This window comes from Lepisosteus oculatus, chromosome 1 (assembly GCF_040954835.1).
Source record: "Lepisosteus oculatus isolate fLepOcu1 chromosome 1, fLepOcu1.hap2, whole genome shotgun sequence".
Classification (NCBI taxonomy): domain Eukaryota; kingdom Metazoa; phylum Chordata; class Actinopteri; order Semionotiformes; family Lepisosteidae; genus Lepisosteus; species Lepisosteus oculatus.
The window spans coordinates 23381181-23400381 of NC_090696.1; the positions used below are offsets into that span (position 1 = coordinate 23381181).

The following is a 19201-nucleotide window of genomic DNA, read 5'->3' on the forward strand; positions in this document are numbered from 1 at the left end:
CAGCATTTTACAAATAAGACTTCAAGATTTACATATTAGAAAGACAAATATACGTTTTATCAAATAAGAAAGCACTGGGGTGAAAGCAATAGCAAAACATTTAGTATTTTGCACACCGATTAGCTTTACAATTACATTCACATACAGAACATAGCACAAACACAAAAATACCTTCAGTATATAGAAATGCAGTCATCTATTTATATTTACTTTTCTCATTAAGTTACCTAAGCAAATTAGGAACAATCAGCAATGCAGAGACCAGCAAGACCTCCCAAAAAATAATCTGAGAACCTCTACCCTGGGCACTGATTTCCTGATTTCTTCATCTGAACATGAATTGGTATATTATCCTATATGTGAATACTGGTTAATCTTGAAAATCCCTGACTGCATAGTCTTCTTTTAAAGTACAATGAGGATTGAGAGATTACATACCTCTATTCATGAGGCCATGCAAACTCACATACCATAGATTTTTTATTAGCAGATGCCTAACTACTAGTAGTTAAATGTAAACTAGTAGTAAAATGTCATAAAATGGACAGACAACTTGATTTCCCTAAGCATTTTTTTCAGTGGTCCAATAAACACAATAATCTGTTTATTATGGTAACAGTTAAAAACATCAGATATAAATTAATATGGGAACAAACCTGCTAAATATGTACCAACTGTAAAATGAAAGACAGATGATGATAATGGTATTTTTAATGCATTCTTTTCACTACTACTCACTGACAATGAGAAGAATATCTTTTAACAAGCTGATATGCAAAGAAGATATGGGAAATTTATATCCTAACCATTTGTAAGCAAATAACGGATTAATGATCAATTTGTATTATATGTTGTTTCCAATACAGAAAACATTATATTTCCTAAGATGAACAAGAGTTTTACAGATACAATTCTACAGATATAAACAGGTTCTAAAAAACTGCTCTTTAGTTTTTATTTTTTTGTTTTCAATACACTAGACATCATGTACTAGTAATGATGTACTCTGATGTTCTTGAACATTTTCCTGCTTAAATTACTATTTTTGGGGTGGCTCTCATACAAGACCATCGGGTTGTGCAAAGCTAACTACATCCTCATTTACCTAAATGATGCCATACCAAAATCAACAATGATTGAATTGAAGAGACCATCTAACTGCCAAAATTGTAACCAATGATTCCTTCCTGTTAAAAAAAAGCCAATTATTTACACATTTCTTTTATCTATCATACTTCTACATCTACTAAATGCTTCAAAATGAAGAGTAAATGAAACTTAGTCAAATAAAAGGTAAAAAGATCTGCCCTAGAAAGGACACTCTCAGAAGACTCACCACAATCATTTCAGAAGGCTCCAGCACAATGCATTCACAACCACGTCTGAGGCTTCCTGCTGAGCGCTTGCCAAAACTGAGGAAAAGAAGAAACACAAGAGGTCATGGAAAATAAAAGCTTAAAAAAATGTCATTCAGCTCCAATCTTTATGAACATAAATAAATCATGATATTTCTATAAAATTAAACACATACTGAGTGGTGCATTATGGAAGCAGTGTACCCTCTTAGCATGGAGAGACAAAGAGCACAACCTAAAGCCATTATTTTTTTAAATTAATACATTTATACCACTACCTTAAAAAGAAAGAGGTAAACACAGTAAAATGACAACATAGATGAAAGCACAGTACACCAAGCAATGTCTCAACTGGGACCCAAAAAACTCTCCCAGCGACTATCCAAACGCAGAACTATACCCAAAATATTGCCAGAGTACATGCTATGTTGTCTCTGACTGGAGCAGTTGGTCAACACATTTGTCTGTTCAAGAATTGATTACTGCAGTGCCTTGAGACTTGCTGGGATATCTAAATTCACATTGAACAAACATCGGAATGTCTCCAACTTGGTAGCCAGAATCCTAAACGGGCTGCGTGAAACTGATCACATCACTTCTGTCCTGGAGCCATTGCACTGGTTTCCTATCAGATGTTGACTTCAAAATCCCAATGCATGGCACCTCAGTACCTATCTTACTTAATACCTTTCTAATTCCCATCTCACAACCTTCTTTCGTCTGATTCTGGTGTCCTGTTGGTCCACCAAGCTCATTTACATTCTATTAGTGACAGGGCCTTCTTGTTATATCTCTAGAATCATATCCCCAAGGATATCAGAGAGTCCCCTACTCTAAGTGGATTCAAATCCAGACTTAAAACTTTCTTCTCCAGAAAGGCTTTTATTTAATTGGTGTCTTAGTCTGCTCACTGCATCTTCTACTGCAATTCTAATTCTTTGTTTATCTGTGCTAATTTTGATATCTCGTATCTTTGTTATATCTCCTATCTTTGTTAACTGTCTTTGAAGCCTTGGAAAGGGCTTTGAGAAGCTACTTATAAAGTTACAAGTTATAAAGTTTAAACAGTAGAAATTAATAGTCCTACTTCCATGAAGTCTTAAATAGAAAAATATCCTCCATAAACATGTAAATCAGCCAACTAGAATTTGAGAAACTTGAGCTATACTGACCAGTATACAGGTAGCAGTCTGAAACAGATGTCACTGAAACCAACACTTGACCCTTGGACACTTCGTATAAAGACATCAAAATGGAAAAAAAAAGTAGGCACCACTAATCTGTCAAGCTTAAATAAACAGAATAAATGACCCAATGCAAACACCAAAACCTAGCCTCTGGATACAGAAACTAGACTGGCACAGACGAGACGGTGCATTCAGCAGGGAAGTGAAGTTAGTTTGTCATCCTGCTGCATATACATAACAGTCCATTGTAAAGGACATGCACGTCTGTAAATCCCAAAGCCTGATCAAAACACTTTGAACACGAACCAGATGGCATTTTAAGGATAGGGAATTGTTCAACTGCAACAGCCTCCAAACTCTCATTCTAATTTTATCCTTATACGGTGTTTTCTGTATGTATATTTCAATAAATGTTTAATAATCACTGTGATGTTCATTCTTTATATGCACAGAAGATATTTGTCTAATAAGTGATTTATTTTGACTGCACAGCTCAGTTATACACTGGTCTTTTCCACAAATAGTGAAAGCTGTATAACCTTAACATGCCAATAAAATATTTTGAAAGCAAATCTGTATAAAGCCCAAAAAGGTGCGATTAGTATAATAAACCATTTAAAGGCAATTATTAAATTGACTGTTCAGAGGCCTGCCTGCACAATTTCTCCTTTAATTGTGAATTAAAGGAGAAATTGATTAATTTCTCCTTTAATTCACAAAAACATTTACCGGAGACATTTCTCCTGTATAGCATATAACATTGCCCTTAATGTTTTTATGATGTCACTTTACAAAATGATTATGATGTCACTATCTGACACTGCAGCAGAATTCTACCTTTACAATAGGCCAATTTTTCCACTAATGGGATTCTGTATGCCTGCTTCAATCAAGGCCAATAAGCCAGCAGAAACTGTCCTCACTGACCTAATTCCTACAAAAAGAGCTGCAGTCTCATTCATCAGTTCCCCAAGTGCACTCATGGGTTGACAATGATGAGACCTGAAACACTGCATTTCTTAAATATTTTAAGCAAAACTGGAGCAGCAGTGTAAAGAAAAAAAGATGAAAGGGGTTATCAGGTTTTATAAACCTACTGTAATTAACTTCAAAAGATTTGGGAATTCTGCTTCACTCTGACATAATTAAACAAAGCAGTTGATTATTGTTCATCATTAAAATCCTTTGTTCTAAACAATGCTGTATTAATGAGTAAAAAAAAATAAAATTAAGTTAATTAAGTCACTGATTTCCCACATAATAGCAAGTCCCTGTATCTACATCAATCTGTCTTAAGCACAAATAACTAAGAATTGTGTGGTCCTTTAAACACCAAGAACATAAAAAAACATTTAAGCCTAAACAATATCAAGAGAAATAGACAATCAATAACATTGTGACTTAGGTTAAAAATTAAGTTTAATAAAATCTATTGCAAGAAAAATACATGATCTAACAGAGAATGTTGCTGTCTTCAATAATATTACAGTCTGCACAGTAAGAATATTTTCTCTACATGCATTGCTCTAAAAGGAAACATAATAGGGAGTAGCTGCATGTAAAACAGTAATGAAAAGGCAACTTATACAAAAGACAGGGTGAATCTCTCCAGTTTTCTGTATATTACAATTAGAACACACCTAAGTACTGTGAATCCTATCCACCACCATGCATTGTGCGGCACATCCTGTAGTAGTAACATGGTGCTGGAAATTTAGGTAATTCATTTGGCAAAGTGAACATTTGTTCTACTTCCTCACAATAAAAAGTGGAACTAATCACTAAATTATGATTCTCATGCTATATTGCCTGTTCATAAGATAACGTTCACCACTTGCCTTATATAAACTTATATACGGGGTATTTTTTTAAATGGCTGTCCCCTACACTTGGGCCTCTACATTCCTCTTACACAACAGTCCAGCTCACCACTGGAATGCAATTCCACAACGCAGGAATGTAAACGCATTCATCATGAGCATCATGCTCACGTAGGCTCTGCTGAGCCTGAGAAACATGTGGTGCAGTACTATGTGAAATCCCTCTTTGCTTATGTACTGTGCTACTGCTGATTCCCTAAGCTCTTAAGCAGGAGTGGGTGGATAACTTTCAATTCCTAACTGAAAGATAAAGTAAAAACAACTCTTCTATGAAAATGTAATGTACGTTAAGCTCTGAAAACAAATTAAGTTTCAAAATATCACCAAAAAACACAAGTATTAAAATATATGCCCAAATTTGACTAATCAAAAAAATCAGATTGAGTTTACATGCAAGCACTTTTGTCAGTATCTAAAAAGAAAGCCCCATTGAACTTGCTTATGGCAATACTTTTGTATCAAAGGGCAAAATAACTCTTCTACTTCTACTTGGTTCTTCTTGATTTAATATTATAAAGCCCTTAATATCATGCAATTTTATTTGATCTTAAAAGGTTACTTTTTTGCTTTTGTACCTAAAATTGCTGCAACAGATATGCACACTATTATTTGACAGCATTAGATATGTACTAATGGACTATTTCCAGAAAACACACAGCCTTACCCTTATTGGCATAGAGCACGAGGAATTAACAGCTGAACTCATTTTAACTTGTTGACAGCTGACTTATGGCTTCAGGACTCAGAATACTTCCTGAATCACATGGATCAGTTCTACACATTACTTCGGAACAGCAAAAGAAATGTACAGATACAAACTAATCATTTTTCAGGTAGAAGCCTACTTTTCTTTTTAGTTAATGGAAAAGTAATAGCTAGATCAATAAATTAACTGCAAAAAGAAGCTAAAAAATTAAGCAAAGAAAAATTCCAAATTCAAAGCATGTATTCTTTAATTAAATGGTGTGACAGTATAAACTGTTAAATAGAAAGGAATTACTAAGATATATACACCCAATTCAGTCAATCTCAATCAGCACAGGTAATACTTACAGTGTCAGTCTAGCTACATAGGGTTTCTGTAGTTGTATTCCAAGCCTCTGCAGTTTGCTCTTTGAAAGACTGCAGTGACGACCACTGAAACTAAACTTGTTTCAGGCTTCAAACTTCTTGAGCTCTAATAGAAGCAACAGTAAATTTGTATCTGACCTTTCTGTTCACTGAAATCCACACTGTAGTTTACTCCATCCACTAGTTCCTTTTGAAACAACCATTTTCGGTGCAATCCCTGTGTGCTCTGAATCTCGGCTCCCACTTCTGTTGCTGTACGTGTAGAGGACTGAAGCCAACATTCCTGTGGACGGCTCATTTCCTGCCAGGGTGACCTAACCACCTCTGCTAGCTGCTGATATGTGTGCAGCATTTTGTCCCCCTAGTGTAGTGCTTCCGAATACCGGCTCTGACACCTGAGAAACATCAGCCATATAGTTGCTCTCTTGTCAATTGTCAATTCATTGGACTGCTTACCCTTTACAATTATAAAGATATTAAACCACTGAGCAACATGACCTTTTATTCAGTTTCCTACATCTTAAATTACCTCTTAGCTGTTGTGTTTTGAAGTAATTGCACATGCTAGTTTACGATTAACACTAGCTGAGATTTTATACCAGTACAATCTTAATTATAGAAAGCACTGTGTTTATTTTTTTAGCCCTTTTAGTATTTAAGCAGGGCAAGAAATGAATAAAAATCAGCTAAATGTTCGATAATTACTGCTTTCAGGTAAACGTACAAAGAACGCACAAAAATTGGATGTTAAAGAAAAAAAAACCTTAAAATTCTGAAATGCTAATTTTACAGATTTTATATTTCTTCAATAAAATTTCTCAACGCTAAACATATTTTAGATACACTCTTAATTTTACAAAAGTTCAATTAATTTCAATGTTAATTTAATCAACAATTTGGGTTGACTCTCTTGATCTAGTTTGTATCCTATACAGAGTAAAAGCTTAAGGCTATTATCCTAGCTGTTATAGGCAGAATATTTCTTTAGGATATTGAGAACACTTTTAATTCAAACCTTTTAAAAGGCTTTAATTTTTAGACTAATATTTTAGACTAAATTCTCCGTCAATGAATCCTAATTAAATATCTAACTGAAAATATACAAAAATTTGAGGTAGTGCTATCTAAAAACAGATGAACCCTCTAATAGTATATCTATTAGATGCATTATTAGTAAATGCATATCTTATTTTCTAACTATACATTTTAGAGACATGATTTAAAATAGTTCATTTGTCCATTTAATTCCTTTTTATCTGTTTTTATATGCATGTTTGTATCTGTGCAGGTAGTTAAAAAACAATACACAAATTGATAAAGGGCATTTTCTTTATGGTTTGGGAGATTAATAAAGTGGTTTAGACAATCTGAAAACTTAAAAGACTGCCTGAACTATCTTGCTACAACCTGGGTTTTCACAGGAGAACATTTCAATAAAACTGCAAATTAAGATCAGTGTTAACAGTTGCAGTAAGCAAATAAAAACATGATTTTAAAGAAAAGTAACTGAACTGATTCCCCAATGAATGGTTCAAAATCCTGTTAATGAAACAGACTGGCACTATGAGATAAGAAAATGAGAAGCACTCAGTTACATGCGGAAGTTAAATACAGAGATTACTAGGAATGAGTACAACTGTTTCTGATCAGGAAACAAGTAAATTAATCTCTATGTTGTTGGCTTTGTGTGACATTTCTTCATTCCACCAGGTTCATCAAACCTGAAGACTGATAAATCACAGTGGTCACACATACAGGCAATATACCAACAGAAACATAAATCTGCATTATTCGATTTGATTACAGCACAATATAAAACAAAGCTACAGTAGAATTATTAATTGTGAAAGACTTAAAATAAAGTGGTTTCACATAAAAGTATTATTAATAAACACTCAGAAGTCATATTTTCACCAGCCTACAGTCTAACAAACAAAAGCAACAATGTAATATCAGGTTAATACAACCTCTTTGAAAATCCTTCAGTGATAAGTATCAAATGAAAAGGATATCAGATTTTCATAATGGCACAATATGTCCTTCAGAAACAACACTTGAACCACTAACAATGCCACCATTTACAGTAATGCAAAATGAAAATTTCAGATGCCAGTGTGCAGTAGTGGTTAGGGCTTTTAACTATGGACCTGAAAGTTAAGTGTTCAAATATCTATCAGGTTGCTACTGTTGTACCATAAATAAAGGATTAATCGCTCTTGACTGGGTAGTATGGATTCCAAACATTCATAACACTGTTTAGAGGATACATCATTAGAATATTAAGATGCAGCTAAATGTATAATTTTAGGAATGATTTTAAAAGAGGGACTCCAAATTCAGCATGTGTATATGTTAAAAGCAATGGGGCACTGAGACATACAGGTAACTGCTTAAACAGCATACATACCAACATAACATGTCTTAATAGGATAGTAGGCCACCACAAATTGACAGAACAGATATAATAAGATTTGGCATGGATTCTAGAAGTTGGGAGCGACACCATTCGCCCATGAGAAACGTATCATTTTGGTGTTTCCTTGTCTGTGGTGGAATATGCTCTCTAGCACCACTCCATATTCTTAATTATAAGTGATCAACTGGGTTGAGATCTGGTGGCTGGGACAGCCTTGGCATACGGTTTATATTGTTTTCATGCTCGTCAAACCGTTCAATGACAATTCATGCCATGAGGACGGGGGCATTGTTATCCAGGAAAACTCAATTTCCATCAGGATTGAAATGCTTCACCATAGAATGAACATGATCACTCAGAATGGCTTTGTATTTATTGTCATTTACCTTGCCCTCTAAAAGGTTGAGTGGACCTAAACAATGCCTGGAAAATCCACCTCACAGCATAACAGAGCTGCCAGAACCCTTCACCGTGGGAAACAAGCATCCAAGCCTCTAGGCTTCAGATGAGTATGTGTGCCACACATGTTAAGAACAGTGTGATGTTTAGTAGACCACTGTCTGTGTTCTTTGCCCCACTTTACTCACGAAAATGCATTTTAAGTATAATAAGGGGTTTATGCACTGCAACCTGACCATAGTATCCCTCTCTGTGAAGTTCTCAATGGACTGTACTAGACGAAACAGCTTGCTCATGCCTCAGATGGACATTTGCAATGAAATGATTCAGAGTTGCTCATCTGTTTTGCTTTGCATCTTAAACCAATGCACGGACATCACGGCCAAGGAGTATCCCTACACCGATTTGGAGCTGCAGTGTGCAATGTTTTAAATTCTACAGAAACACTGGGAAGATTCCCAGTAGGAACATTTATTTTCCATGTCATCAAGTAAATATGAGACACCATTCCCCTTGACAATTAATGCAAAGTTCCTTAAAATGGTACAAAGTCTCCTACCAAGTCATTCTTCAATTAGGCTACATTGCATTATTGTTGAGATACACTACTCCTGTGATCAATGCTGGAATGTCTTTCGCCTTAAAGTTTAATTTTAATATCTGTAACAAAAAATACAAAAACATTCATATTAAGCAAATTACAGCATGTTTGATAACACCAAACATACCCATCTTTTCAAGGTTTAATTTAAAGTGTTTGTAGCTTCATTTATAATAATTTATTATCCACATAACATAGAAATGTTGAAGAGATAGCTCTGTCATAAACCAGGACATAAGGAATCTAAAGGGGGAAGTTTACATATTTGTTTTCTTAGTGACAATTTTTCCAAATATTTTCATCGTTTTCAATGTTTAAAGGTTTACATCACTGTGGTGCTAAAGGACATTACAGTAACATTCCACCTTATTCGCTAACCTGCTATCGATCTATACAGAATATCATACCCATCACCATCAATGAGAACAATGACATTTTATTTAGACCCACAATTCAGAGTTAAAGCTTGACATTGTCTACCTGGTTTTATCAGACACTCAGACATAGCTGTTGAAACACACTGAAGTAAACCCAGCTAGATTCCTGTGCTTAGGCTATTTCAACACACTGGTAAGGCTCTCGCAGGACTCAAGCTCATATCAGCATCTCATCACATCCTAGACTGAAAGCATGAAAGCTTACCATTCCACAACATGCTACAAGTCCGCCCACGGTATCTTCAGTTAGTCACGTTTACCCATGAATTAAAATTCACAGCAAATAAAACTTACATAGTACATGTACATTCAGAGGAAAAAAAACACTAATTTCATGCAAACGAATATTTTGCTGACATACCTGCTTCTTGGCAAAAACATGGATTCTTTGATGAATACTGAACCAGACAGGAGGATATACCAACAGGTACCAATGTCATCAGGGCTGGAATGGAAGGGGAAAAATAATGAGAAACAGACACACAAAAAATACACACAAAACAGAAGGAAAACAGCAATGAAAATTTACGATCAGTGCGGCACCCTGTGCAGGATGAGTCTAAACACATTAACTGTTGAGCTTGTGGGAACTGTCATTTCACCCTGCTCTGGAAGCAATTACCAGGTTTAAACTCTGTAGCAGAAAAAAGTGGGACATTCTGTCTGTGCTTTTACCACAGCTGCAAAAAAATCTTTGGGAGCCCTGCAGGAGTTCACTGAGCAGCATTCAAGCACAAAATATGCGTGCTTATGCTGGTGGCCTTCAAGAGTTTGGAAACCAACACCTTTCAAGGACAAAGAGATCTGGGTCATGCTGGGATACTCAACTGTGTTCTAGAGAACAGGAACTGCTAGAGGGTTAACAGGAAATGACAAAACCAAACTAGAAACACTTTTATTACTAAATTAGTTGTCACAATAAAATGCCATTTTCATGCATGAAGCAATCTCTTCATATTTTGGCAGCTCCTAACTATTTTGCTTTCAGTGTTTCCTACATTTTAAGTTTTAAGAAACACATTACCACTAAAAAAATAAAGGAAACTCAATTCTAAATATGTAATGTGTTCATTGTTATTTAATTGCCCGCACCTAAAGTTTAATTAAATCTTAGCATCAGTGTAACAACTGAGCATGCATCACACTTTGCAAATGAAGGCTATGTCATTTATCATTAAATTGAATTTTGGAAATAGAATATATAAATACTTCATAGTTTGGTATGAAAGATAAATGAGTTAAAGTCTAATTTGTGGAAAAAACTACTCCCTGGTAACATAAAAAAGGCAAACAGGTGAAAGTAATACAGAAATTTCTGAAATTAAAATAGGGTTTCCCAATTCTGGTTTTGGTGATTGAAGGTTTAGAATGTTTACTGTACACTGCTTAACTGAACTCACAGTTTGATCAATCAGACCCTTTTGTTTGCCATTTCTGAAAAATTAACATTTTACATTACTCCAATTCCACAACTGAAAACAATTCAAACAATGCTTGAAAACAATTGGTCAATTGTTAGTTTAATTTCAGGTTTAAGTAGGTAATCAAGGCTCATTTGGAACAAAACCCAGCAAAGACTGGGGTCACCAGGATCAGGCTTGGGAGTCTGTGGTTTAAACCCTTTCTCAGGCTGAACCAGCAGCAAATGTAGCCACCGTAAGATTACGTTAAGATAAATGACAAACAGCCTGCAAGGGTATTTTTAACTCCAGGACAGCATTCAATTATGAGCAGTACAATACAAAAATTACAATAAAAATGAGAAATAATGGGGAAAGATGACTGAAAGTCCTTCCCACATACAGTATGCCATCTACTTTTAAGTCCTATTTTGGAGTTTAAACTGGTCCCACAGTCCTTAATATAGATATAATGACTCTCAGCATGAAGCAAACAATACTCTTTCTCTGTCATCACCCAGAAATTCACTGAAATATGTCAAGGATTCCAATGTTCCATTCTCATTTTAATAATCTTATACAAGTAGCATTCAGCTCTCAATTAAGCACACAACCTCCACTGTGTATTGAAACATGGTTTATTCATGAGTAAGCTTTAGCCAAAAGATAATAAATGACAGGCTATATACAAAATAAGCTTATCAAGTGGAAATAAATCACTTTAATGTTTAAAAATGGAAGACATTTTTTTGAGTAAGAAAAATATATATTGTGTTTCTCCGAGTCAGTTTAGATTACTAAACATAAATGTCTTTCTAAACTGTTTCTCATCTTGGCACTGCTTGTCTACAGACTTTAAGAAAAAATGACACCATACTTGAGAAAACTTCAATAAATAAAATAACGGAGAAAGACAGGCTCTTCAGGAAACAACCAAATTAGTTTTATTTAAAAAAAATTAATACGAACACATCCTCCCAGTGAAATGTAATACATCAATTTAAGTCATAACATCTCTTTTACCAAATTTATCTGTATCTCTTTGACACTGTAATGGCATCGGTTCAAGCTTAAATACAGGGTTCAACACGGCTTTTTATTCAACCCTCACCTGTTATACTCATAACCTGAACGAACCCTTTCAAACATACACTCTACATAATACATTTATTGCTCACTACTTATGTCTAAAAATTCACCTCTTTAGAGCTTTTGCAGCTACAGCTTTAGCTTCCACTTGCTTTACTCAACAATACAATAAAATATTAATCTTGGACTGAGACATGATGAGGTACAGCAAAATAAAACTGGGAGTACAGCACGGATGCTTTCTTGACTGAACTGGGTCATTCCTTTTCCACCAACCTTTAGAAATATTTATCAAATATGCACTGAAGCTACAACACTCATGGGAACCACTTAGTATAAGCAGAACAACTAAAGTAAAAGAAGCAAAAAAGAAAGAAATGTACCCAAGGAGATACTTCCAAGAAATACACTTTAATTTCATACCAATTTGACAGGCACAACATTTTACACACAAATTAATAAGCAGACTCAAAATCAGAATAAAACAGCATTCTGTAAAGCGAAATTAATTTGGCTTTGGAACATAAAACAATAAGAGCATGCATTTAGGAAAGTTAATTGAGGATTTCACCTTAACTTTTTACTTAATCCTCATGGCTGAAGGTGTCTATCGGGACCAGATTCAAATACGACACAATATTTCTGTTTTATGAGAGGATGAATGCATGGGGAATTACAAACTAGACGAGGAGAGGCGAGAGGCTTCAGTTGCTGTCATCCCTCACAAACCTTTGTTAAAAACTCCATTAAAATGATCATAGGGTCATTGTATGTCAAATAAACCAAAGTCTATGAAAAGCCTTGCTTTAGGATTTTGCTTTTGCTTCTATTTTGTGTTGTGGACGACAGGTGGTGGGGAAGAAACAAGGCCACACGAGGTGAACTGCAATGCTATTTTAATATTTCAGGGTTAGAAAGAATTGACACTGATGACTGCATTTCAAATCCCAATGATAGTAAAATAGTCACAGTAACCTGTAAAGCCTCCAATTTACATCACAAAATAGTCAAAATTTCCAGGTATGCGTAGAGCCAAGTTCTGTGATTCAGAACGGGGCAAAACGTCCAGTTACGTTAAGAAGCCTCATTACATTGTAAACAAGCAGGCTTGTGAATACATCTCTTTTAATCCATTAGAAATACTGCTTTCAACTTCAAAATGGTTTTGCTGACAAATACAGCTTACTTGTAAAACCTGCATTCAGATCATGTTGGAACATTTCTGCTGTGAAATGTCTGCTGCACAAGCTTGCATTCACTTGTACATCACATTACATTAGTCATTACAGTGACTACTGAGGAGGAAGGGCTGCATCATGTCTCAATTTGTCCAAACTCACCCATGAAAATACCTGGGGTTTTCATGGTGACTATCCAGCACTTTCACAAAGTAGAAAGTTCACAATTTTGTGCTTAATTCAGAATTAGTCAAATTTAGTGATACGGTCAATTAATTTATTTTGTTACAAGATTTAATAACCGGTCTAAGAAACTGGGACTGCAGTTCCCCTTTAAGATGAGGTACGGAGATCTTCTGCGAAACACCCTCTTTAGGAGAGATGGGGATAGGGTAGAATAAGACTAAACTCCCTTACAAGCAGCAACTTACTTTCTAGTTGTAAACTGCTATCTTTTTATGCTTCCTTGTATCATGGCTAATAATGGCTTTTTAACATCTCTGTGTAAAGACATATTATAGGGAAGATCCTATTATCTATACAGTATTTTAAAACATACAGCACTAAATAAAGTGATTCAAAGTGAACAAAACTGGGGAATTATGACCACAATATTATAAGTTTTGATGAATGCTATCTCTAGAGGCTTACTCTAAAATTGGGGCTTATAGTTAGAAAAGCAGAGTATAACTTGAACTGGAAACAGATGCACACAGGTCAAAAGACTTATTATTGATAAAAAACAATTTTAAAGGTTCAAAAGTACTTCATACCTAAAAAATATTACCTAAATAGTTGAATGGAGAAAATTAGAACAAAATCAGAGTGCAAAATAAGAGTGTTCAACACATTGAACAGAGACTCCCAAAATACCCATAAAAATACAGGTGCAACTGAAAAGAGATCAAAATCATAAAGAGCAAGCCAAAAAGGAATAGAGAAAAATACTGACTTAAAATAACGCAAAACACTTGATAAAAGTAAAATTATACAAGGTTAAGTAGTTTTCAGAATAATATCAGTGTTATTTGGCTCCATAGCCAAGATGCATTTTCTTTCTTCTCTTTTCAGCACGGAATAAACCTATTACTTGATTCTTGGCAGCCTACAGTACGTATGCTGACGCAGCTACCCACCTGAACTAATATCTGATTAATACTAGAAATATTAATGAAAATGTGCCAAATCAATTTTTTCATGTGGGCTTTGCAAAAATATGTAGTGAGTGGAACGCCTTAGGCCACAGAAGGAGTTCCATCAGCACTGCGTAATTCTAACATAACTGACACCAAGGTATCAGAGGGACTACGATGACTTAAAACTCATATCACTGGGGCCTGGCAGCATTTTCTCAGCTGTAATTCAAGAAATGAGGGAAGTTAATCACAGACCTGTAACTAGGATGTTTCAACTGTAACTAAGGATCAGAGCTGTACGTACAGATTGGAGAACTGCAAACATAAAACTAAATCATAAGAAGGGGGACAAAAGCAAAGTTGCCAGTAAGGTTATGGAAAAATTATAGCTAACCTAGGGAAAAAAAATTACAAAGTGATGGCATTGTAATAAACAACACAAATTTAGTAAGGTAAGTTTTAACTTTTTTCTTCAAAAAACAGGACAATGACATTTATAAATCAAGTATAAATACAAAAAGAAGAAGCATGTTATATATCTTTCTAAAAGATAAGGTAGGGTCTTTAACAAACATCTACTTTTCAAAAATAAATACAGGACTTGAAATCCTTTAGCTCTGGAAATGTAATAATACAAATGTATACTATTTCAACATTATTAATACATTACACTACATTTGAATAATAAAACTGTACTCTTACAGAGTGCTTTATGGACTTTTTTGTAACAAGCACTAGCATCAGAATCTTCCTTTATTTAACTGCTTGAGTCAGCTGAAAATCGGTTAACAATGTTGACCTGACTAAGATCCTTACTCCAAAAGATCACAGAAGATAAAACAAAGAAAAGGAAAAGGAAGATAAAAAATAGCATAAGATGGCGTAACAGGACATAGCAGTGTTTTCAAGGGTATAACCAAATGATCCCAACCAGCAGAGAATCTGCAGATCAAAATACAAAAAAATATTTGGAAGATATAATTTAATCCATTATAGTATATTATTGATCAATTAGTAATTTATGCTGAATGACTACAATAGGTGGTATTAAGATGTCTTTTTCATGTCATGTTTGTTAGAACTATATCAACCATTAAAAGCTAAATACTTCTTGATAGTGCAATGTTTATAGCAACAAATTTAAATTAGGTTTTCATATTAGTTGCTAACAAGAAGATAAGAACTTGTTTCTATAGTTTGTAAGAAGCATAAGAACAACTGTTTCCTATACTATCTATAAAAACTAACTTTTGAAAACCTTACCTATATTATATTCCAGCACATCAGGCATATCTGAGAAATGTCAAAAGGTACTACTTTATATTATTAGCATTCTGTGAAATCAAATATCATATTTTCTAAGGGCATCTTTAAAACCAAGGTAAATGTAAAATTTCCATGCTAATAAAATGTCCATCTATGTTCCTTTGAACCAGAAAACAACTTTTTCATTAGCTTAAACATGATTTTCCTGATCTGTAGCCAAAAGGTCAGTTTACAAACTCATTAACTATTAGCCATTTTAATATAATACAAATTCAGACACTAAAAATGGACAAAAAGAAAAAGAAACAAGACAACTGATGAAAAAAATAATTAAGTGTGTAATCTGTTATTTTACCACCAGGATCCTTGGTAAAAAAGATTTTTCTAGTTTGGGCAATGGTTTTAACACTACATTCAAGCTATTGTCTGACTTCTGCATTATAGAAGTCCTGTTCAGCGGAAAAACCAGGCTTAGGAAACATACAAAAGTACCACTGGGGAAACAAGATACATGTTCAGAATAATCTAGAATGGGAAACTATCATTAAGGACTAAGTATTTTAAGCGAATATATATAATTCACGGCATCTATACTTGGCCTAGATTTTGTAGAGCAGGTAGGCATCTTCCTAATGATAAATAATTACTACTGTATGAAAAAAAACACAGGCTAGTATGCATTCAACCTTGTCACATGTCATATTTCACTTACTTTAGGTCAATATATTCTGACAGAACAAGTCATTATTTGGTTGAAGTATTTAATGGTTTGAAAAAAACAAATCTATAATCGTAATTCTACAAAATCAGAACTCAAAAACTTGTAATTGATCATGAGCATCTTCCCATCTCATTCTAATGTCAGTATGCTACACAACTGACACTCGTTGCGTCAATAGAATTTAAGAAAAACTTTGGACCAGTTCCTATGGTGCAAAATTTTTCTGTTCACAGAGTGTCATCAGCTAATACTGCAGAACCCAAAAAACATAACATTTTGTAGAAATCAATCAGTTCTGTGCTTTAGGCATTATCAATTTGAAATGCTTTCTAAAGACATCAATATCTCACACAGGTTTCAAATAACAAGGGATAGTAATTCATTTCACTTGAAATTATTAGTAATAGCTTGGTCTATTATTAGAAGCAAGTCAGGCTTCACAGTAACTTGCCTCCAAAGAGTCAACTCAGCTGAATGAAAGGTGCAGTCCAATACAATTGTCCAAATCGTTTGAGCTAAATAGACTTGCTGGGTAACATACTGATGGAGATGTATCCCAAGGAGGTCCAAGATGCATACTGTATTGTGGCTGACAGACCTACAGACATTATTGGCCTCAGTAGACTACGATCATCTTCTACAGTAATGATATTTCAACGTGGTAAATGCCATCTTGGTAAAATGATGCGGCAGTTGATGATGTTGTCATGGTATTAAGAAGCAATGGCATAATGCCTAAGAAATGTTCAGATGTCCACTACCTCTCCCACATCAAACATAAGAAATTACTGTACTGACAATCTCCCAATTATCACACCTTACCATGGATCTTGACATTCAAAGAACATTCAATGTGACTATCTGATTATGGTCAATTGCTGATGTCATCTACATAAGTCGAGACATGCATGTCAGTGTCTGGCAGTTATGTGCCACACAGTTTGTATGCAACAGCACTCACAATCTCTCATGGTTCATTTCAGGAGTTTGGCTCATTAGAATTAAGACATAAGCAATCAATGACCAACTGATAAGACTGATGAAGTTCAGAAACGATTCAGTTGAGTGACAGAAAACCCCTGGGTCCTACTGCTCTTCCTAATTACAGAAAGGGGGACTCGCAACCTTTTATTGTACCTTTAATTTTCACCACAGCCAATGTGACTGACTGACCTGTACTAATTCTGTCATCACCACTCATGGTGATGTTGACTTGTGCACACCTTGTCAAAACAAAACTGTTATGGAAGTGCTATCTGCCATTTTGCAGCAGCTAAAGGTTTTGTCATTTACTGTAAAACAATAAAGCAAACACAATCTTCAGAGTATATCTATTTTTAACACACAACCACATCACTTCTATTCGAAAGTCAGTTTTTTTACATTAAATTAAGGTTTCATACTTCGGCAGAATGATTAAATATCTAGATAGATGACATTATACATTCTCACCTATAAGGGCCTTTATACATTTTTCTGAAAATCTTGTATGTGTTTCTCTCACTTCTTGTTTGTATTAAAATAAGTATCAGTATGACTCATTAATAAATTTGCATGGCAAATACATTTAAGCAGCCAGGTTCAGCTGTTTTCTGAAAAAAACATAAGCCCTTGTACTGGAAATAATTAAGAAAATCAAAAATGATTAAGGAGAAAAAATAAAATTACAGACTGCATAACAGCAAAATGGATGTCCTACTGTTCTACTATTTCAGTGTGCTACTGGTTCTTTATTTCCCAAAACTGGTTAACTGTTTTGAAACTACAAAGTTAAGGAACTCACAGATTTTAAAACAGTCCTGCTTCAAAATGAAACTACACAGAAAATAGATGGGGAAAAGGGGCTTTGTTTTACCGCAGTGTGGGGACGGCAGGCACCCAACTACAAAAAATAGCAAGAAACTGGTCCTACACACCCTGGAGAAGTCAGTCTAGTCTCAGCCCTGATTTGCTGTGTGTTACTTCATTGCTACATTGGTAAATGCCAAGGTGGGCAGGAGAGCAGCAAACAGAGCAAGCAGAGAACCAGACGATGACATGCTCCACTTCCTAAGTCCTACTTTCTGATGTATGTATTTTCTGTGTATATGAGCCAGTTTCCTCTTAAAGATTTAACTCACTCAAAAGTGTAGAAAGTTCTAATGCCGTTACTGTAAAGGATCATGTTATGGAATAAGGGTGAAGGATTTGAGTTTTTAATTAGTTGAATTAAAAAAAACAAGGGGAATTCAGTTGCACAAATTATATTTAAACTCTGACTACTGTGAGATGCACATGTATTATTTAAATCAAAGGAGGTTAAACATAGTTAAACATAGTCAAACAGTACAGAAATTGATTCAAGTGACCCACATCTGGATGATCCTCATAAATTGCAAACTGTAATAACAGCTGATTGGGGAATCCATGGAAAACATGTGGGGGGGAGGGGGGAGCTGACATGATGTCTTGTTGCTGTGCAACAATGCACCAGTTTACGAAGAAGGTGCTGCACAGGCCACCATTTGTCAATGTGGTCAACAGTTGCATCAACCACCTTACAACAAAAGACCGAGCCTCAATCTAAATTGTTTTAAAATACCAGGTCTGTGCTAGGTGGTATATGGTGCTAATTCCTTGATGTCGGCTGCTGATCAGTGATCAAAACAGAAGTCAGCAGTCTCAGGGAATTGGGTTTGATTGACAAAATGGCAATCATGGCAATGTTAACATGAAGTGTGACTGCTCTCAGAAAAAGAAATGATCTTGTTTCTATACATCTCAACTCATTGTTAATGCAAATATACACATTTAAGCAACTGAAGATTGATAATATTAACAGCAATATCTACATTTTCGTTATTAAAAACTACATAAACCTATGACAAATGGCTCCAAATTTGTCAGCAATCACTGTTAAATTATGCAATTTTCATTTTTTTTGCCAAGAATAAATTTACTGTAGCACTTTTAACAGGGGTAATCACTAAACCAAATGCTAAAAGGACAAGCAGTTACAAATATTTGAACTCGAAATTCTTAATGCAGTGCATCTGCTTTATATTCAGGAAGTGATCGCATAGCCT

The 19201-nt window shown here is 34.9% G+C and overlaps 1 protein-coding gene across 11 annotated transcripts in view; it reads right to left on the bottom strand.

Annotated features, from left to right (window-relative positions):
- Positions 1 to 19201, bottom strand: part of rapgef2b (Rap guanine nucleotide exchange factor 2b) — a 153424-nt gene that overhangs the window by 72598 nt on the left and 61625 nt on the right. For 9 of the 11 annotated variants that reach the window (XM_069187764.1, XM_006629471.3, XM_069187773.1 and 6 more), the window contains exons 4-5: positions 9708 to 9791; positions 1337 to 1412 (exon numbers count right to left, since the gene is read on the bottom strand). In XM_069187764.1, coding sequence (XP_069043865.1) covers positions 1337 to 1412; positions 9708 to 9791 — 160 coding nt within the window. Of the gene's footprint in view, positions 1 to 1336; positions 1413 to 5475; positions 5599 to 5631; positions 5751 to 9707; positions 9792 to 19201 lie in introns of those variants that run through there. The other 2 variants (XM_069187815.1, XM_069187821.1) reach the window with 2 other exon arrangements.